This window comes from Rissa tridactyla, chromosome 13 (genome assembly GCF_028500815.1).
Source record: "Rissa tridactyla isolate bRisTri1 chromosome 13, bRisTri1.patW.cur.20221130, whole genome shotgun sequence".
NCBI lineage: Eukaryota > Metazoa > Chordata > Aves > Charadriiformes > Laridae > Rissa > Rissa tridactyla.
This window is the reverse complement of record NC_071478.1, coordinates 13,621,985-13,643,494: the sequence shown is the minus strand read 5'-3', so window position 1 is coordinate 13,643,494 and position 21,510 is coordinate 13,621,985. Positions and strand designations below refer to the sequence as shown.

Sequence of the window (21,510 nt, the reverse complement as noted above, 5' to 3'; positions counted from 1 at the left end):
GGGGGCATCGGTTCCCCTTCTCCTCACCTCCCCCCAGCCTTCTTGTCTTCTTTCCCCCGTTCTTTCTTCCTTTCCCTTTTCCCTCTTCTTTTTTTCCTTTCCTCTTTTCCCCTTCCCCCTTCTTCTTTTCCCTTCTAATTTCCCCCCTTTCCTCCCCTTCTCCTTTTCTCTTCTTCCCCCCTTATTTCCCCTTCTTCTTTCCTCCCTTTTTCTTTCCCCCCATTTTCTCCACTTTTCCTTTTCCCCCATTTTCTCCCCTTTTTCTCCCCTTTTTCTCCCCTTCTTCTTTTCCATTTTCTTCTCACACTTTCTCCACTTTCTCTTTCTCCCCACTTTCTCCTTCTTTTTTCCCCATCCTCTTTCCTCCTTTTTTCTTTCCCCATCTTCCCCCCTTTTTCTCCCCTTCTTCTTCCCCCGCTTTCTCCCCTTCTTCTTCCCCCGCTTTCTCCCCTTCTTCTTCCCCCGCTTTCTCCCCTTCTTCTTCCCCCGCTTTCTCCCCTTCTTCTTCCCCCGCTTTCTCCCCTTCTTCTTCCCCCGCTTTCTCCCCTTCTTCTTCCCCCGCTTTCTCCCCTTCTTCTTCCCCCGCTTTCTCCCCTTCTTCTTCCCCCGCTTTCTCCCCTTCTTCTTCCCCCTCTTTTTCTCCCTTCTTTTTCCCCGCATTTTCTCCCCTTCTTCTTTCCCCCCCTTTTTCTCCCCTTCTTCTTTTACCAATTCTTCTCCCACTTTCTCCTCTTCTTCTTTTCCTTCTTCTTCCCCCTTTCTTCTTTCCTCCTTTTTCTCCCCTTCTTCTTTCCTCCCCTTCTTCTTTACCCTTCTTCTTTCCCCCCCTTTTCTCCCCTTCTTCTCCCCTTCTTCCTTCCCTCTTTTTTTCCTCCCCTTCTTTCTTCCTTTTTTTTTTTTTTCCCCCCCTCCCTGTCTTCTTTTCCCCTTTATTTTTCTCCTTCTTCTTTTCCCCTCGCCGCACGCCCATCCCATCCCCTCTGTTATTCCTGGCGACACAGACAAAGTGCCCAAAGACGGGGCTCAGGGCGAGCCGGGTTGGGGGGGGGGGGGCGGGCAGTATTAGCTCAACAGGATGGTTCGCTCAGAGAGGAGACGACCAAGCAAGGAAGTTGGCTTTATCTTCTCGCCCCCTCCCGCCCCCCGCCACCCTCCCGCATGGGTCAAAGCCTTGTAATCTGGAGAAGGGAGCCCGGCGCTCCCCTCCGCGGCCGGGGCGCTGATAACCCGGGCTGCGCCCCCCCCCCGCCTTTGTCTGGGGCCGGCCTCCTGCCCCGGCCGGCCCTGCGGGGAGGGCGCCGGGGGGCTGCGGGCTTTTTGGCAGCCAGCAGGCTCTGGAAGGAAAAGGGAGGCTCTGAGCCTGAAATCAGCTCCCTGCCTGCCCAAAAAAACAAAGAGAAAAAATATACGTGTTAACTAAGGTGGTTGTTTTTTTTTTTTTTTTTTTTTTTTTTCGGGGTGCTGCCGGGTGGGTCCTGCTGTCCCCTCCGGGGGGACCCCGCTGTCGGGTGGTTGCCCCATCTTCATCCCCTGCTCGGCTTTTGGGGAGCGAGGATGGAGGGGGAGGAAGGCTCGAGGCTGGGGTAGTTCTCAGCAGATGTATGTAGCGATGCCTTTCACCAACTGCCCCTCTCTAGGGTAGAGCCCCATGAAAAGCCAATTTTCCTTTTGGGGAAAAAAAAGGTGCAAATTCCCCCCCCAATTGCATAGAAAGTGATCACTACAAGCTTTTACTGGTACTTTACAGGTAGGATGGCTCCTTTGCGCTTGGCAGAGAGAAACCGTGTACTTGTTTGTTTATTTATTTATTTATTTATTTATTTATTTTCAAATGGAGAAAGGTCATTTAACACCCCAGATAAATCCTGGATGCTTTCCTGGAGATGTAAGTAGGGAGCTCCTAAACCTGCGCAAAATGATCGCGTTCCCCCCCCGTCCATCAGTTGGCAAGGGAGATGCGGAGAGCAGAGGTAGGCTGGAGAAGAAAGAGTGTTTCACCGTAACTAGGGAGAAAAGAAAATACTTCCCTGCCCTTTAAAATAGGAGCTGTTGGCACAACCAGGACAAGCAAACTGAATCCAAATTGAGACCTCGCCAAATTATGCCTTAAATTATAACTCCGCTGTGGATGCTATAAAATCAAGTTTAACTTCTGCTTGATGGATTCGGAGAAAGAATATAATATTAATAGAACTGGGAGTTAATAAAACAGGACACACTGCTCGCTTTAAAGGCATTTCCCTATGAGAAAACAGGCCTGAATTTAACTGCTTTCCTTTGAAGAAAAATAGGACTGTTTTATAGAAAAAAAAAAAAAATTATCATGCAAATAAAACAAAAGCAAAGCAGAAACATGTAAGTACAGTAGTTTGGGAAAACTGCCATATTAGGAGGAGCAGGAATATTTGATTGTAAATCAACAACATCTGGTTGATAAGAAATGACATCTGCGTATCCGTCTCTGTCAAAACACACGCCCTGACAAACGCATGAATCCCTACAGACACACACACGCCCGCATCCCAGCAGACACATGCACACGCACGCAGACACCACTACATATTTTACACACCCCCCTACACATTTTACATACATTTACATCCCTTTCTTCCCCCCCCCCGACACACGCAATTCCTCCTTCTCGCTGCGCGGAATCGTTGGGGGAACAAATAAAGAGTGGCTGTAGCCCCAAGATAAAGACCCAACCGAGAAAGATAGAGCCGTAAAAATAAACCAGGGAATGATCTACCCTAAATGGCATCTCCCTCCAGGGAAGGGAATAAAATTTGTAGCTTGCCCCAGTGCAAGACGGAGAATAATAGCGGGGCCGAGGCGGCTGCAGCTGATGCTGATGCAGATGCTGGCTGTGCGGAAGGGGTAACATCCCTCAGCTCCGTCGAGCGGCAAGCGGGGTCCTTTCCACGGGCAAAAAGCCGAGTTCAGCTTTCACAGCTGAGGTGTTGCGTGGCAAAACGTGTTCTCGTGCTGCCATGCAGGCTGCGTTTCCCCTCGCCATAAAATGACAGCAGTCCCGCCGGTCTGGTGTTCTGCCTCCATCGAGCTCCCAGGGAGGGTCCATCCCCCTGTCTCTTCGTCAGCTCACTGCCTATTTTTTTCCCATTTACAGCCATCTCTCTCTCGCTTCCACCCATCACCTGTAGCGCATCCTTCAGGCAAGCCTTCCTACCCACGCAGTTGCACACTGTTTGTACGCACCGATGTATTTTACGTATAGTTTTTACCCACCCACATACTTTACACATAGTTTCTATACATCCATGTATTCCACACGCACGCACGCATATACACAAACAAATTCTGCGTGGATGTTTTAGGTTTCTAGAGCTACATTATAGGTGAGTTATATTCCAGTATTAATTGTATGACTGGCCCGCAGACGCGTTTGAGTCTGCGCTCACACGGCTTATAGAAATACCTGCCCGATTTCAGATCCGTCAATTTATTTCAATAGCACAGCTGCAATCCCACCGTAGGGCTTGTGCTTATTTCCCCTGATATTTTAGACAGCCTGAAAAGATATTTAAGCCCGTTGGGATCTCTCCCTCCCCAGCTCTGCTCCCCAAAAGGAGGTTTAAGCTAGGAAGAAAGTTTTGGTAAAGTTTTCAGCGCGGTTGTCAGCAGCTCCGCCGACCACCTCCCCCCCGCTCTCTGCAACCCTGCAAAAATACCCCAGAAATATCGAGGTGTTAAAATAGGTCACATGCACATTTCATTTCCTTGCCATTTACACAATGGGTGCTTGCAATCAGGTTGATTCCCAAATATTAACTTCCCCCTGCAGTTAAGTACCATTTTGCTGTAGCTTAAATCATTGTGTTACTAGCTTGTATTTATTAGGTACGAGCTCGCTGCTTAGGACCAGGAAATGAACCCTAATAGACAGAAATAATTAAGGTTCTGCCCTCATGAGGGTTCTTTCAAAAGCAAGAATTCACAACAATTATTCTCATTAATTTTTACAACCTACTTTCCCCGTTAGCTGGACTTGGGCTTTATATTGGTTTTCCCCCCCTCAGGATATCCGGTTTTATGCTGATTTTTTCTTCTCCCCCCCCCCCCAGTTATTTAACGTTCTTGGTAGCCCAAGTTCTTTTTAAGGAAACGTTATCCCCGGGTGGGATGCTACAGGCACCCAGAAATTCTATGTGTGCCACAGCAATGCAGAGAGCCAGGGAAAGGCTTGGCTGAAGACTAATCTGACGCGCTCCCCGACAGCCCGTGGGGGTGGAGGAACATGCTGCGTGGGCTTTCGGAATCTATAGCTTCATCCCACCCCCAGAAAGACCCCTGTACTAAAAGAGTGCCGTTGACTCGGTCGAGTCAACCAGTGCTCCGTCCTGCTGTGATTTGGAGAGCTGCCCGTGCGGCTCTCCTCCGAGCACGTGGCCTTTTGCTGCTCCATCGAGGCATCTCGCAGGGTTGTGTAGGTGTAGCTGTTGCTGGAGACGGGACGGTCCTTGGGCTCAGGAAGTTTTGCCCCAAGAGCTCTGTTCTCCTTGGCTTTGGTTGCCAGTAGTCACCTCCATAGCTTCAGTAGAGGCTACCAGTGTGGTGGCCCAGTTGGCATCCAACGGAGCGCCTCTCTGCAGAGGCTGGACCCGGTCCAGTCCCCTGCACTTCTGTGTCCCCTGAACCCTCCCTACCCAGCCTGGAGCCATTGGCCCCGTGTCTTCCCACCTCCATGGCAAGAAGGGGCAGCTTCCCTCCTCGCTCAGGGCAGGCTCCTCTCCAAAGCAGGGTCCCCCAAGCACTCCCTGTGGTTAAGTGAGGTGAGACCTTGTGTCTCCTCTTCATTGCCAGGGCTGGTGGCTTCTCTCCAGCCCTCGGTCGCTTGGGGACTGCAGTGAGCTCTTTTCCTTTCAGTGACCCTCACCGGGCTCCTCACATCTCTGCTCTCAAATGCTTAGTCCCGTTGTAGGCTTTGGTGGGCAAGTGCTTCCTTCAGGAGGCCTTGCGTCCTTCACAATCGGTGTCTGAACCAGTCCAGTCTCCCTCTGCCCCTTTGTCCTCAGTCTTGTCCCTGCCTCTCTGGCAGCCACGGGACAGGGTGCTCAGCCAGCCCTGAGCCCCCAGTCCCTTCCAGTCCTTGATCCAGGCCCCCTCCCCAAGCTCTGCAAAGACACCCTCTCTCTCTCTCACCTCCTGACCCACCTCCTTCCCCGCATCCCAACTCTGTGCAAGGTCTGTCTCTTCTTGTTCTCCATTCTTGTCTCCCAGTTCAGCCAACAACCTCCACAATGAGCCCCTCTGTCTCGCACCAGTACCTCCCACCAGCCACTGGCTCTCAACCCCTCCCATTTCCTTCACTGGCTTCTGGGTTTGGCATCTTTTCCCCCTTGCCAGCAGCGCCCCCCCCTTCCCCTGGCCTTTACCTCAGGCTCTCAGTCCCAGCTCCCCATCCAGCTCCTCTGGTTGGCCCAGCCAGACGTACGTAGTCTCAGCAGGCACCTTGTCTTCATCTATTTCTTTCCTTCCCCCTGCTCTGGTTTGGCTTCCTCCTCCACGCTGACTTGGTTTCCACCTGGGGTACGTGAGAGTGCAAAAGAAAAAGGCTCTGTGCTTTCGAGCCTGAAGCCCAGCCTCCCAGTTTCTCCCAGCACATCTGTCTGCAGGGATGGTCCTGGCCTGTCTCTGCCACACTGAGCAGGACTACGGTCACCTGCAGGGCAGGGACGGCACGTATCCCCACAGCGCGGGGAGGTCCGTGTGAGCTCAGCTCAAGGGTAATCGCCTCAACCTCTTCATCACCAAGTGGGGCGACCTGAATGGTGATTTTTTTTTTTCCCCATTCAGGCTTTTAAGTTGTCTAAGTGGGACAGATGTTCACGAGAAGAGAGCTCAGAAACTAAGGATCCCCTCCTTGCAGAACACGAAGTCCCTTTTCCAAAATGCCCAGCCTTTAGGACAGTTTCAGAAGAGCCCAGGAGGGTCAGGGCGGTGTGTTGTCCCTTAGCTGAAGTGCTCAAAAACACGGGACCAGCTGATAGTAAAATAAGTAAATAAAAAGGAGCCAAGGGCAGACGCCCGACGTGGAGGATTTCGGTCCTAACAAAGTTTTGTAAAGTTAGAAGCAATTGAGAAAAATCTTATTATGGCAAGGGCTTGACAATAAGTAATACTAAGTGGTAGTTTTGACCCTGGCCATATAAATATTCATGAGCCTGTAGGCACACCCCTCCCCATATAAATACATGGCTGTGCAAAAAACCCCAAACCTAAAGCATCTTTCCTTGACCTAACTAGATGCAAAGCTAAATTTTATCATGCTGGAGCCAAAGACGCCGTTGGAAATGCCTCAGCAGAAGCGCGTTGTGGTCAGTTAGCCCAGAGAAAGGAGTGCAGGGGAGCGGCGCCGAGATTCCATTGGGAACTGTCGCTTCCCGTTAAAGTGAAGAGGAACCCATAGGTCAGACAAGCCCTGAAAAGTGTAAATGTGGAAGGCTTCACCCGGGAAAGCTCTCGTCTCAGAAGTGTCTGCAGCAGCTTTAGAAATCAGTGGTCAGAAGTGAACTGTGCCATCGGTTTCTTTCAGTAACAAATACATAAACAGAGCCCTACAGTTTTATTGAATCTGTGCTATATAATTTAGCCCTGGGCATTCTGTCTTAATGACCTCGCAGGACGTTGTATTTTTTTTATTTTTCATGATGTAATTGTCATTTGATTTTCTGACAGCTTTTTCTTCTCCCCCTCCCCCCCCCACCAATGAGCTACAGTCAATTAAACAGAGTTTCTCTATGGCAAAGTTGATCCAGAAGAAGGTTATTTCCACCCAGTCGTTTGCTTTTCCACCTCTGAAATGGTTTGTAAGTCAGACAAAAACTGGCCAAACAAAACATCTTCCCCAGGCTATTTTCTAAAGCAGGGATTCACCAGCTTTTTCGCTATTTTCTATTTTGTTTTGTACGATTTTCTCAAATCTGGCTTGGACTCTCCTGGCTAAGTCCTAGGGCTGACGCCATGAGTTATCATCTAGAGGAACTTTGCTCTTGAAAGCACCTGCTGAAATCCATCTCAAATACACCAAAGACCTGAGATCTAATTTAAAACCTGCAGCCCCTGGTTTCTAGATGCCTTCAGTCATGCAGATCTTTAGTTTTAAGGAGGCTGAAGTTACGTGTGCTTCACGTGGGACTTCCTGCTACCAACATATACTTTAATGCCGTTGCTTGTAAGAGTCTTCACGATGAGGGTTAGGGGACTTCTCCACTCATAAAGCAAGGTATTCGCAAGGCGGAGGTCCCATACGATATTTTGTCCGACATTTTGTGGGTGATTAAAGGCTTGATTCATCAAACAGGGCATTCAGCTGAGGTCCTTAAACGTAGGTCCTTAAATTAGCCATGTTGTTGGCTCCTTCTCCGGTGAATGGAGGGCGTTGGGGACCTGTGAAGGCAATGCTGCCCACCTCAGAGCCCCAGTGCCCTCTGGCAGTCCCCATCTCCCTCCCTTGATTCCAGCAGGAATGCCGGGAGACGAGGTTCCCAGTGCAGGCGCCTTGGTTAAAATGCCTTCGGTTAGGTTGGGATGAATCCGGCCCTTTGTACATTTGTGTGCCGGTGCCAATACTGTAAATCCTCGCTCCGTGAAGGACTTCACTTATGCAAGCAAATATTGCCATTGGGTTCGGCAAGGGAGGACAACTCGTACATTTAGTGTGCGTCGGGATGCAAATTGCATAGAAACATTCAAAAAGTTGAATAATGCCTATTATTCATTATAGAAATGCCACCACCTCTCCGCTGGGAACTGATAGGCAGTTTCTTTGCAAAGTACACAGCTGGTTGTCTAATTATTAGGAGCTTTTAATTATAAAAAGCGCCCCTGTTTTACTGCTAGAGAACAGCGCAAATGGCAAATTGGACCAAATAGATTGTTTGTTCGCCCTTCTCTTTGAAACCTGAAATGCGTGACCAAAAAAAAAAGCAGCAACGCCCCGTTTATATACTAAATTACGTCCTGATTTAATGGGAATGCTCGTGGGGACAAGCGTAGGGGTGATGGGGTCTTTGGGCGAGTTTTGGGGTTGAATTGGGCAAAAACGGCAAATAAATAAATGGCCTTTGGAAAAAAATATGCTATAAGATGAGAAAATAGCAAAATAGCCTGGTCGTGCAGACACCTGGCGGGGTTTGCTATTGACAGTAGCCGAGCCAGGTTTTTCTCTTTGAATTTTGGCAAAGAGGTGGGTCCAGTTGTGTGTGCTCGGCTGGGTGAACATGAACCTCTCTCTGTTCTTACCGCCATTAATCTCCAGCCCTTTCCTTCCCGTTGGCCGACTTTCAATAGGAAGGAAGGACAGTGTTTCCACAAAACGCGGTGAGCACATGGAGTTCCTCCAATGGCAAACGCAGGGTTGCCTCCTCTCCTGGGCAAGTGCAAGTGCTTCTCCTGACTCCTGGCTGAGGGCTTGGACTGCCGGGCAGTGATGGAGAAAGAGAAGAAGGGGAACCGTTGCCGCCTTCTGCTTGAATATTAAAAATAAGCTGAAGGCTGGTACGGGATTTTGCATAGACTGATCCTCTCCTCCTCCTTCTCCAAGGCTGGGGTTCCTTGATCGCAAACTCCAGCTGTGCGCCGTGCACAGATTTATTTTGCATCTGAGTGGGTTTATGGTTGTTCTGTTGCTGGATGAGCCGGAGCTCGCGCTGCCTTTGCTTTGCTATGCCAGCTCTGGAGCGAGGTTGGCACTCAATTAGGGCAGATCACGCCTGATGCAGACTCAGTCCGGCTCTGCAAAGACACCAAAGCACTTGCGTCAAATTTGGCACGGCAGAGTGACTCTGTACAAGATCGCAGGGCATCCGAGGGTGTTGCTAGTCCACAGTTAATATTTGCTTAAATGACAACCCCTGGCTTGAGAAAACCTACTTGGATAAGGGTACGTTCTGTACAGCAGCTGCTTTAAATGTTCTAGATGGACTTAGATGTTGTAAGAGGACCAGAGGTAGGTGTCAGAGGGGGGGTTCATCCCAGAGTACTTGAGGTGCTGAAGGTAGCCAACTAAGTGAGCAAACTAGTCCCTCTTAATTCCTCCTAGAATTAATGGGGAGATGAATATTCCCCCAGGGCACGATGGTCGGAGGTGGAGTTGCCCTCCAAGTACCTTAGGTAGTTGGTCCATGCAGTGCTTACAGGTGGGGAAGGCTGTCAGATGCAGAGCAGCTGAAGTACGTTTAGCTGGTCTGAAATACAGAAAGGGTGAGCCTTACCAGTCTGAGTGACAGGATCCGGGAGGTAAGGTTTTGGTCATGGCTGCGCATGGATGAGAAAATACTTGTTGGTGCCAGCGGGGTTTGTTCAGCTGATATGACTTGCATCCCTGGTTCTTGGGTCAGCGCAGCCCTTTCTGTCTCAACAGCAAAAAGAAAGTAGGTAACTAAGAAAGCAGATTTCCTTCAGAGAGAAATTTATGTGTGTGTGTGAGCAGTCCCACGTGTTAGTTGTGGGACAGGCCTGAGAGAAGCGAGAGGTTGTTGGCAGGAGATAGTTTTCCAGTGGAGAGATCTAGAGGAAGGCCCATCAGGAGTGGACAATGCCTGGGCTGAAGGACGACTTGAGTCCCTGAAAGCTGTGTTTTCCCCCCACATCCCTACTGGCTTGGGTTTAATAAACAATATTCCCCCTCTCCCAGGCCATGCCTTGGACTTGCGATGAACCCGTTTGCGTTTCCTCCCTTTCAGATCACCCAGTTAAAGATTGAGAACAACCCCTTCGCGAAAGGTTTCCGGGGCAGCGATGACATGGAGCTCCACAGGATGTCCAGGATGCAGAGGTAACGTGTGCCTCCGTCGTGGGGACCCTCTCAGCCCCTCCCCAGACCTGCCTGGGCTTTTCTTTGCATGTCGCTTCTGGCTTGAGCTAAACCAGGGCTTGGTGGCAGTCCCTTCTCTGGCATCTGCTTGTGCATTTTACGTCAAGCTGTTGAAATACCACCAGGACGTGGGGCCAAAATCCAGGACTTCCCACCCTGAGGTGAATGCTGGGTTACAGGGGCAGGATCTCACCTGCGGGTTGTCCTCTTGGCCTCAGGGACCTTGTATTTCTTTCTGGCGTGTCCCTGTCCAGAACAACCCCTAGCTTTGTGCTAAACGGATGTCCCTGCGGTGGCATGTGGGCTTCAAGTTGTTTGAAGCAACAAGAGACTTGGACTAGCTCTGAGGAGGTCTGGTCATCAGGCCACCGCGGCAGAGCTCTTGGGTGATGTTTTTGCCCCAGGTGGCAGTGCTTTAAAGACAAAGATCTCAGCCCTGTTCTGGGAGCAGGTTTGTTAAGGATGCTCCAGATGCCTCTGGAGATCTTGGTGTGGAGACCTACCTTGTGCTGGTTTCTGGCTTTTTGGGGGTCTTTGGCAGGAGGGGAGTGTTTGCCTGGTCGGTTCTGGATGTGCAGAGCAGGAACATAGGCTTCAGGTTGAAGAAGGAAGGTATTAGAAAGTGTTGGGATCTCCAGGGCCAGGGGGCTGAAGAGGTCTTTTTGAATCCGAGTTTTGGATGTAAGTACTTAAGCTGAAAATCAAGCCTAAATCCTGTTTAAAAGAATCCTGTTTAAAGTCCTTTTCTAAATGTCAGGTCCTGCCGGTAATTAACTTCATGCCTTTCACTTCACTTGGAACTTCGTCCATGTGTCAAGTCGCTTCCTGGTGCAAATGTTTTGCAGGAACAGTGCCATACCCATGATTATGCCTAAGACAGATGTAGACTCTCAATAGAGCATTTTTCCATCTAGGAGGGCAGGAGTGACTCAAATCCCTTCTTCTCCGGGACCAGCAGAGCTGCTTCTCTGGGGAGGGCTGTAGGGACCTGCGTTGTGACCCTCTACCAGGAGGGCTCTCTCCACAACCCACCCGGGAGCCGGCTGTAGGTGGTCACTGCAGGCTGGAGTGCAGATGCAGAAGCCTCTTCTGGTTGCCGTAGTTGGTGACCTGAGCGTGGCTCTCCGTAGCCACACCAGTCGCACTGACAGGCAACAAATAACGCCCGTAACGCTGCAAACCCTCAACCCCGTAACCCTGCTCAAATGGGCAAACGTACCCCCGCGTGCAAACTGTTTCCAGGCTCAGACCCAGAAAAGCCAATAAATAAATATAAATAAATATATATTATATAAATATATATATATATAACACTTCTCGCGATCTAAATCATCTCTGTGGTCGGCTGAATGTGCCCTGTGTTCCCTGCCTGCCTGCCCTTTCCAACGACAGCCCAGATCCTGGCATAAGAAGTCAATATTTATTTATTTATGGGTGCACTACCACTTGAAATAGCTTCTCCCCCCCTCTTCCTCCTCTCCTCCCTCCCGTGCCAGCCTCCCAACCTCTACTGGAACTTGAGTAACGATGTCATGTCCCCCCACCCCCACCCCGCATATTTTTGCAGCTAAACTACCCTTTCATTACGGTCAATGGAAAGATTTGAAGGTTTACATTCATCGTGGTTTTTTTTTTTTTTTCGGGGCGGGAGGGAGGAGGTGAAACAGTGAGGGCTATTAGAAGGGCTTGATGCCATATGAAGAGCGTGGCATCCAGCCATGCTGAGCCTGGTGCTAAAAATTGCTTGGCATTTTTACGCGGGCCTGCGGTCATCGTCGATGATACAGTGAACAGAAACGCTCGGAATATATAAATACACCCGCCCAGGCCTGGCAGGATTGAAAGGGTTAAAAATCCCCCGCGTCGACTTTACAGGATAATTTGTGATGCTCACTTCCTTAATAACTTATCCTCTGTACAGATAGCATAGAAATGACTGTGTTACCTTTACAAAGATGGCATTTTTTTATTTTTTTTTTTTTAAGGGAGCGCAGGATAAGATTATTATAGCAAAATAAAGGCCCATTCAAGGTTGAAAATTAGACAAATTTGTGGTTTTTTATATATATCGGAATATATACAAAATTATATATATAAATATATGAAAACATATATAAAATAAATTACAGATATAAAAATTAGATTGTATGTGTAAGATAAAGAACCATTCAGGATTGAGTACGTTAGAGGAGTATGACCTGCCTTTGTGGGTTCATATAGGTTTCGTATATAAATATATATTAAAATATAATTAAATATATATGAGGCATACTTTAATAGATGAATGTGTGTGTGCGCGCGCGTATGTAGCGAAGTTGTTTCCCAGTGATGGACCCGCTCCCCAGCTGGCAGGTATAGGTATGTCTACCTTGGCTTTAGTGGAGCGATGTTGATTTGTATCCTTGGAGAAGACGGGGGGGGACTTATTTTTAGTGCCATTTCTTCGTTATAGGAAAACAAGTAGCTGGAAAAAAACCCAAAAAACCCAAAAAAACCCCAACAACCACGCTTTTTCAAAACAGCACGCGGCCTTTTGTACCGGAAACCGGTGACCTGACATTCATCAGGTCACTGATCATCTCATTAAAGGGTAAAGTCATGGTGGGAATGAATTTTTCATGCTGCGGAAAGCCTCGGCACCTCCATGTTTTCTTTATTTAAATCCCAAATCTTAATTCCTTGCATTGGGTTATTGCAGAGGGGCATCTCCTAGCTGAAAGCAGTGGTGTCCCTGCCCAGGGCACGTGGGTTGGAACTAGATGATCTTTAAGGTCCCTTCCAACCCCGAACCATTCTATAATTCTATGAGAAGGAAACCCCAGCAGATGAGGTTGAGAGGCAGGGCTGACCCATCTGGGTGCGTCAGTTGCCTTGTGGCATCCCATTTTTGGGGAAAGCTGGCCAAAGCGTGTCCCTCTGCTCATTCCCTACCTCTCGGAGCAGTCTTGGAGGCCTGAGCCCTGGTCAAGACCTAAAACTTCGGGTCCTAATGTGTTGCGTGGGGCTTGGATCGGATGGGAGTAGGTGTGTGGTGGTTGAAGATGCCGTCTAGAAGAAGCGTCCCCAGGCTGGGCCGGTGTCTAGGCTTCCTCTTTGCAAAGCATGTGATGGGCACGTTCAGAGAGCAATGCTGCTTTCCTTTGAGAGCGCACCCTGTGGATCACAGGGTGGGTGAGGAGCCCTCCCTCTGTCTGTCTCACCTGAGGGGTCTGAATGATTTGCTTAGAGCTTTTAAACAGCTAGATGAAGTCCATCCTCATAGAAAGAGTTGCCATTTGGCCAGCTCTGGTGATCTCCTTGCACCTTTGGCTGTCAGAGGATGGGAGGGACACCAGTTTGCTGGGTCCAAAATTGTCTCACTTGCTTCAGAAGCAGGTCTTGCAGTGCGGTGAAGGTGCTGGTGGAGTCTTGGCCTGATGATTCATCTGTTGAGCACCTACCCCTGGCAGACAGTAGGGCCTGAGAGGAAGGAAGATGAAGTAAGGAAGAAAGGCAACTTCCAGTGCCAAGAGTGAGCTCAGAGTAGGTCTTGGGTGCCTCGTCAAGGACTTTGCCTCCATCTCTGCGTGCTCTGGCCAGGCAAGAGCAGCAATGCCTTGGGGACAGGAGCTCAGCGGGGTGGATGGGGATGTCTTTACAAGTCCATCCCTCTCTTTGGCTTTCTCCTTCCCAAGGCCTCCGTGTTGCTTTTCCTCCTCCTGTTTCCCAGGAGAAAAGTTAATAAGTCTGTCCAGGTAGAAAGCTTCATTCAGTAGTGTTATTAAGCCTTTCAGCAGGAGATGATTTAATTCAAAAAGAATAGCCACGAGCTCCAGAGAGATCCAAATTCCAGTGAACACAGACTTCTGGTACACATTCATTATCCCCCCACACCCTTTCTTTTCCGAGACACGCGGGACCCTGTTAGCAGTTTCTTTATAGGATGAATACTCTGGGAGAACAGGGTTTGTTTGTTTGCTTGTTTGGTTTTTTTTCAAGTTTTCGGGTTTCTGAGCATGAGATCAACTTTGTGATTTCCTTGATTTTTAAAAAAAAAAAAAAGGAAAATTAAAAAAAGAAAACGAAAGAAAAAGGAAAACACGCTAGAGAAAAATATGTAGCGGGATGCGAGTTATACTGCATCTGTGGTCATGCTACAGTTGAAAAACATAGATCGGGTAAAAATTACGTAGCTGTGATGCTGGGAATGTTAAGCAAAGTATTCCTTTCAGATCTCTTGCCCCACCGCGCTGTGAAAATTCCTTTTGTCTCCGGTTAGAACTCCTGCCTGTGCCAAGGGGAATTTGGTGTGGAGAGCAAGAGCAAAACAGGCAGCAGAAACCCGCAGAGGGTGAAGCTGATGCAGAGGCAGGATGAGCTCTGCAGCGCCGTTGCCAGAGTAGGACTTTGCCCTTAAAATTCCCCATGCATGAGGGTCAACGGAGCTGTGTTAATAAACCATAGCCATTGGGCGATCGGGGGCGTTGCATGCAAGTCATAGCTTTTATGTTTTTAAACCTGTGACTGCCAACAGACAGCGGGGGAGAAGTGTTTGTGGGTCTGGGGCTAGAGCACTGTAAAAGAGCAATGCTGTTAAACCCTTTAACCAATTTTTGCTGATCGTCTGCAACTCCCATTGTCTTCGGCGGTTATTATGGGTGCTGAAGAGCTTCTGGAAGTCTCAGGCCCTAGTTACTCTTCATTCATATTAATGCAATTAGTCCTTGAAGCTTCTTATTGAGAAAGCTTTTGAGAGGAAAGATGATTATGTGAAAGGGTGGCACTTAGTTCCCTTGATGAGTATCCCGGGCCCTTTCAACGTGAGACAAAGATCCAGAAAGATCTACTCGACAAAGCAAAGAGTGGCAGCGTAGTTCGACGTTATGTGTACGTTTTCTCCGTCAAAGATCATGAGCCATAGTTTGCTGCCTTTGGCGTTAATCCGCAGTAGTCTTCCTGGCTCCAAAGGAATTATTCCAAAGATTTCCTGGTGTAACTGAGAACAGAAACTGGGCCAGACACAAAGGACATAAAATCAGTACCATGATTCAGAGCTGGCATAATGGAGAAGAGGGTGCATTTTGCGGTGCCAGTAGAATAAATGGATGAGCCTCTAGACTCCAAAAGGGTTGTCTACCTGGTCACGCTAACGTCATGTTGGACTGGTAGGCACCAGTCTGACCAGTGCAAGTAGGTCTCGGTCCACTGCAAATGACCTTGCACTTCTTGCGTCTTCCCATTGCATCTTTACATCCACTCTCGTTTTCCATGTTCTGTCACTGAAATGTCCCAAGAGCCACGTGCTGTCGGAAACATTTGCAGCATGAGACTTATAACATCTGTTGGAGAGATGATGCTTTCCTGCAGCAAACATCCGCAAGGAAACTTTCCTGGTCAAAGCCCCAGTGGAAACAGTATGCTTGAACCTTGTTCTATAGGATTTGATGGAATTCAAATGAAATCCAAAATAAGGCTCTACAGACTTCACTGGAGGGTATCCACAGCTCTTTCAAAGTGAGAAAATCAGCTCAAGAAACACAGGGTAGTTGCAGTTTCCTCCCTTGCCCCTTCTTTGGGGGATCTACCCAGGAGGACCCAATCTGTAGAAGCTCAGCCCAGCATGAAGGGATGCGGACGCTCTCTCTCTATTGGCCAACATCCACTCTCCGTCTCCCCTCGTGTTCCTCTTACACCAACATGAACAGCAGTATTTGTCTGTGGGAACCTAGCTTTTTATTTCCCTGATAACGGTAGCTCTGGATCTCTAGCTGGTTCTTCTCGCTGCTGGTTCTCAGGTTTGTTGCAGTGATCTCTTTGGGCTGTGCTGGTTGTTCAGGTACCACGCGCGTACCCAAAGCAGCCTTATTGGACCCTTACATTCTGGCAAGACCATTTGAGATGTTGGCGGAGCCATACTGCAGTGAACAGCCTCCCTTATTTCTCAGTGGACAGTTTGACTTGTATCACTAGACATCCCGCCCAGCGTTTTATTTTCTGTGGGGCTGGCCTGCAGTCCCGTCCCCGTGCAGAGAGAGCTCATAGTTGATCTGAGGCAAGAGCGAAGGAAGTACCCAGTAGTATTTTATCCACATCAAACTCTCCAGAGAGTCTCTTGAGGGTGGTTCAACTTTATTTCAATATGTTGGATATGAGCTGAAATGAATGCACCTTGACAATTGAAAATTGTTTTCTGGATTTTTTTTTATTTTTTTTTTCTTTTTTCTGGGAGATTGTATATTTATTCCAGTCACTTTTTTTCTCTTCCTCTGTCTGTTATGGCTGACTTCCATTTCTTTCCAACTCTGGAGTCTCAGCAGGAAGGACAACAATTGGTGGCTCAGAAGCCAAATGCTTCTGAGTTGCGTTTGCACATCTGGAACTGGGGTCTGATGCTGCACCACTGTATCCATGGGTGCTGGGTGGGTGCAGGGGACGGGACTGACGGGACATTTGTCCTTCTGTAGTGACTCACTGAGGAGGAGTTAGAATCTCCTGGAATAGTGGAAAGAATGGAAGGGAATCGCCGTGTTTGGCCACCTTTGGTCAGATTCTAGGCTAGGAATTGCCATTGGGAACAAGATCTAGACACTGCCCAGCCCAGGGGCTTCAAAGGATGCTGCAAGAACATGGTAGCAGCTACCCATGGGGAAATCCTCTTCGGTATCATGCCTCATCTTGACCTTGAACAGGTACCAGTATAATCCTTGGGACCTGACATTTAGTACGTCTTTTGAAGTCTTGTTACCATGAGCTACAGCAGCTCTGGAGAGCCTCAGTATATAATGCTTTGTTGCAGTGTATAATGCTTTGCTGCACAAACATCAGAAGCATCTTTGAAAATAATTTGCTTAGGGTCAGTAGGGGATGGATGCTTCAATGCAGAAGCTTCCTGATCGTAAACCATGGATCTCTGGAGGTTTTTTTAACAAGGTTTTGCATTTACTGGTATGTTAGGAAACTTCAAGCCTGAAAATTATCACTCTCTTACAATGTAGTGATAAGGAAGAAAGTGGACTGGATGCCGCTCTGTAAAGATCTATACTTACTGTTTTTCCACAGTTCTTATTAGTTTGCAGAGGCCAACAAGATTTCCAGCTCTGAGATTACAAAACCTTCTTGAATTTGGTCCTTCGAACCCTTTCCTAGATGTGAACTTTTGGTCTAAGGGCTCATGGTGAGGGCGTGATTTGGCCGGGGGGGGGAAAAATGTCATGAGATACGAAAATGGGACTGAGTTTACTAATTCCACCTGGCAGAGGTCTGATTTTGGTGGAAGTGCTCAGGAGATGCAGGAAGGATTCCCTTGTAAGGCCTGTTCTGTAGGTTTGGGGTTATATGATGAATTCTAAAGAGGAATGCGTGTGCTATGAGGAAACGGTTATGCAGAGCTGGTGTCCGATCCTACGGGTCTGGGAAACATCTGGCCAGGTGGGAGTTAAGAACAGAGTCCAGACTTCAGGACCAAGTGCCTTCACTGTAGACTTGGACCTCATCCCTGATTTCTTCCCCCAAGCTCTAATGAAAGTCAAAGTAATATTCTCTCCAGGTGGCCCTTCAGCTGGAAGCCCGGAGACTGTACAGCACCTTGCAAAATGTGGCCCCCCCCTTCCTCCCCGTCCCCCTCTGCTATCGTAATACACCAACTATGGAACTGAATATTCATCATTAGCCTCCAATAGACATTAAATAGTCCAGTGACAGCTTCCTTCCTTGTAAATTCTTTCCCCAACCAACTTTTTTTTTTTTTCCTTCTAATTTTACAATTTTTAATGTGAAAAAAATGTAGCCCATTAACATCCCGATGTAAAACTAACTCAAATTCTGGCCCAGGAACAACAGTCTCTTCCTTGCTGTGTGGACAATTTCTTATATTGCCCGTGTAAGTCAATCTTTAATGCTTTTTTTTCCCCCGTTTCCTACTTCGCTGCAATTTCTTTGGACGGCAAAATTTCTGGGCGCGACAGTCATTTTGTGCCAGCAGCGAACAAAACCTTTCGTTCCATTAAACGGTGGCCCAGAATTACAACCAGCTATTTTGACAATAGTGACTTTTAGGCACCGAATTAAAAAGAAAAAAGAATCTGATACATTTTTAAAGACCGAAGGACAAACTAAAATGGTAGCTGTGCACGCTGCGTATTGAGTGGGCTCAGGAAAAGAGTATAAATGTTTCAAGATGACTGTTGCTTTACAAGGTACCAAAGATATCTCTTTATTAGCGCTCAGCTCCTATGAGGAAGAAAAAGGTAAAAATACAGAGATAACCGCCTTTGTGTCTAGAAAAATGGCAAAGTGAAAGAAAGAGAATATTTTAGATATTTAGTTAGAAAATACTTTCCTTCCTCTGCCTCCTCAAATAGTGGATTTTTTGGCAAAAATAGCACCCAACATGTTTTGACTGAAATGGAAATATTTCAGTCTGGAGAGAAGTCATTGCGAGACCTCCTGGGAACTGCTGTTTGGAAACTTGGTGTCTCCAAACCTGTTCCCTCTCCAGCGTGACTCCCTGTTCCTGCCGTGTCTCCCGCAGAGCACCGCAGTCCCCTCTTACAGCCATGGAGGCTGTCGTGTCCCCTGGGAAAATACAGTCTGAAAGGAATTTGGTCCCCGGTGCACAACAAGAGTGTGGGATCCTGAAGCCACCTATGCTGGCACTTCAGGGTAAAAATGTCGCTGTTTCAGGCATGCGGCTCCTTTATGGAAAGGAAATATTTCTTTTTTACCAAGAAAAAACAATTGTGTTAAATTTGCCCCTTCTCAGCTCTCCATGGAGACAGAGAAAGTGTAGATTTAAGTGAGAAGTGTCTGGGATGGGGATGGCTTCTCAGTGTTTGTGTGGTGCTCCGTGCAGTGAAGGTCTGATGTTGATGGGGTCCCTGAGAATTTGCTGTAAGAAACCCCCATGCAGATCTAATCCCCTGTGTGAACGGGGAGAGGATGACACTCCCAGAGAGACATCCAATTCTCCCCTCACCGAAGCAGGGAGAAACTGCGGCAGTGGTCATCTCCACATCCTCTGAAAGAGACACAGAGAACAAGATGTGGCTTTATGTCATGGTATGTCCTCGCTTCTCCTCCACTGTAACCCATCGGTGTCCCACTGAGAGAAAAAAAGAAGAGGCTCTGTCATTTCTTGGGGGGGTTGGTGGTGTTGGAGCTGGGGAAGAAGGAACCAGCAGCCTCTCATTAGGGAGGAGAACTAAGGGCAAGGTCCGTGTGTCACCTACCAGTGGCTTGTCTCCTTGGAAGGGAAACATGATGGGGATACAGCTTTGGGATGTCATGCTGATTCCATAAGGATCCCTCTGTGAAGGTGGAGCGTGGCAGGAGCAGGCAGCTCAGAACTGTGGCCTGCTAGGGCTGGGAGACCCCCTAGAACCCAGGAGGTTTGAAGGCCATAACTCTTGATCTTCCTGAAAAGCCACCAAAGCTGCCCTCCGGCAAGATCTCCTAGGATGGAAAGGCTAGTGCTGGGTGTCCACAGGCAGAGAGGTCCTCTGAAGCCCACCTTGCACCCTGGCATCCATTGCTCTCTTGTGTATCTGAGGGATAAGTCTCTGCTTCCTCCTGGCCCATCTCTCTTTCTTTTCCTTGTGCGCAGCCTGGACTTCAGTTTGGGGAGAAAACTGCCTGGTCAGCCAGTCCAAGTGGGTGGAAAGCCATGCTCCTGTTGGCCCTGTGGGGAGGAGCTGCTGGGCTTCCAGGGGAAGAAACCCCACCTTTGGAATAGGCTCTGCTTGGCAAGAAACCAGTGCCCAGGGTTTGGAAAGCTTCTGTGGCACAATGAGAGACACATTTATTTGGTTTTGAGCTCTTGGGTGAGTTTCCCCTCTGTTACAGCTCAGTTGATGTTTCTGGCAGCCACCACAGCAGTGGTTTGGATGAAAGCTCCCTGCTGTGAGTAGGTTTATATAATTGGTATTGTTAAATTTTGTAAATAAGTTCTGAGCTGCTACAGTGATAGGTCCTCTCTAAGGGGCGTACTTGGAGAGTCAGTGCTCCTCCTCCACGTGGAAGTGGCCAGGTGAGCTGGTTGATGGGATTTAAGGATCTGTCCTTGCTCCAGCGTAATGATTTTGGGCAGGTGAGTAGAATAACCTCAAAGCCAGCTTTGTCCAATGGTTATAGCCTCAAAGAAGAAAGCTTGTGTTGAAATCTGGGCTTTGGTTTGTGGCTGCTTTGAGCCTGGTTGCGCTTTGCGAGGTGCTACCTCATCTTTATGCATTTTTAGCAAGTCCTTGGGTTCAGGCAGCACTCAGTTGTCTTGGAGACAGCCCAGGATGGGCTTGCACCTCGCCTGAAGTCTCTGGGACCCCCTGCTCAGCTTCAGTTCTCCCCAGTGTAGAGCAGGAATAATCTTGTCCAGCCATGTTGCCGACGTGCTGCTTGGAGAAATGTCTCCAAAACACACTGTAGGGTCTTGTAGGAGAGGGGATTTCCAGCCAGTGTTGGCAAAGCATCCTCGCTTCAAACCTGATGTCGGAGCAAGGGAACAAACCAGACTTTCCATCAGTGCTCGCCCTCCCAGCCTGGCTCTGCTGAGGTGTGCGGCTGTGGCGTGCATCAGGTCTTGGTGATTTATTTATTTCTCTTTTTCTGAGCGCTCCGGAGTGGAGCTTTGTTCTCTGGTCCAGGGATCCCCCATCCAGGACAGGGGGGCAGACCCTGGGGAAAAGGAATGGGGACAACTACCACAAGGGGAACAAGTCGACCTAAATATTTTATCCATCTCCAAGCCAGCTTGGCAGAAAGGACGTTTTTATTTACGTGCCTGCGCACATCCACATATACAATATCACTAGTATATAATTTATAAATGCTATCATAATATGTAAATATAACTCTCGTGTATTTTGCTATAACTGCATATATCTGTTTTATGTATGGGTGTAAAATAGCAGTTGTGGTGGAAGATGCACGAATCTAAAGGGAAAGATACTAAAAGGAAAGTGAAATAGAAGAGTGCTGCAGGGATAAAGTGTGACGGGGCTGCGGTCTCCGGGGAGCAATGTCTCTCTCTCCCTGAAAGTCTAAACAAACACCGTGACACTAATGTGCTGCCTTCATTTATTAATCCACGGATCTATTTATTAATTGATTGCTTCTCTGCCTTGTGTGTGTGTGTTTTTTTTTTTTTTCTTTGCTTTTAGTAAAGAGTACCCGGTTGTTCCCAGGAGCACAGTGAGACAAAAAGTGTCCTCGAATCACAGCCCCTTCAGTGGCGAGACCAGGGTCCTTTCTGCCTCCTCCAACCTGGGCTCCCAGTACCAGTGTGAGAACGGGGTATCCAGCACCTCCCAGGACCTGCTACCGCCTGCCAACCCCTACCCGATCTCCCAGGAGCACAGCCAGATCTACCACTGCACCAAGAGAAAAGGTCAGACCTTGGCTGCTCCCCGCTCGGCGCTTTCCCTTTCCTAACATTGACTCTCAGCCTTGTTTTCTGACGTTTCCCCTTGCCCACAGGCTGGGCAGCCCCCGCCTGCTTTACGGTGGTGCTCGAGGACGAGCAAGGGATGAGGGACGTGTGCTGGAGGGGGGCAGCTCCCCCAGGATGGGCCGGGAAACATCTCACCAGTGTTAGCCTAAAACCTCCTCTCTGCTGCTGGGCTGGGAGCGAGCTGTTTGGAGGGGTGGCAGTACCTTCCACCCAGGTTGAATCCACATTCAGCAAGATAGCTGGTGCCAGAGATAAA

The 21,510-nt window shown here is 48.5% G+C and overlaps 1 protein-coding gene across 5 annotated transcripts in view; it reads left to right on the top strand.

Annotated features, from left to right (window-relative positions):
* TBX5 (T-box transcription factor 5) overlaps positions 1-21,510 on the top strand; it is a 44,027-nt gene that overhangs the window by 13,615 nt on the left and 8,902 nt on the right. For 4 of the 5 annotated variants that reach the window (XM_054220081.1, XM_054220079.1, XM_054220082.1 and 1 more), the window contains 2 exons: positions 9,705-9,796; positions 20,965-21,191. In XM_054220081.1, coding sequence (XP_054076056.1) covers positions 9,705-9,796; positions 20,965-21,191 — 319 coding nt within the window. The remainder of the gene's footprint in view (positions 1-9,704; positions 9,797-20,964; positions 21,192-21,510) is intronic. The other variant, XM_054220080.1, reaches the window with a different exon arrangement.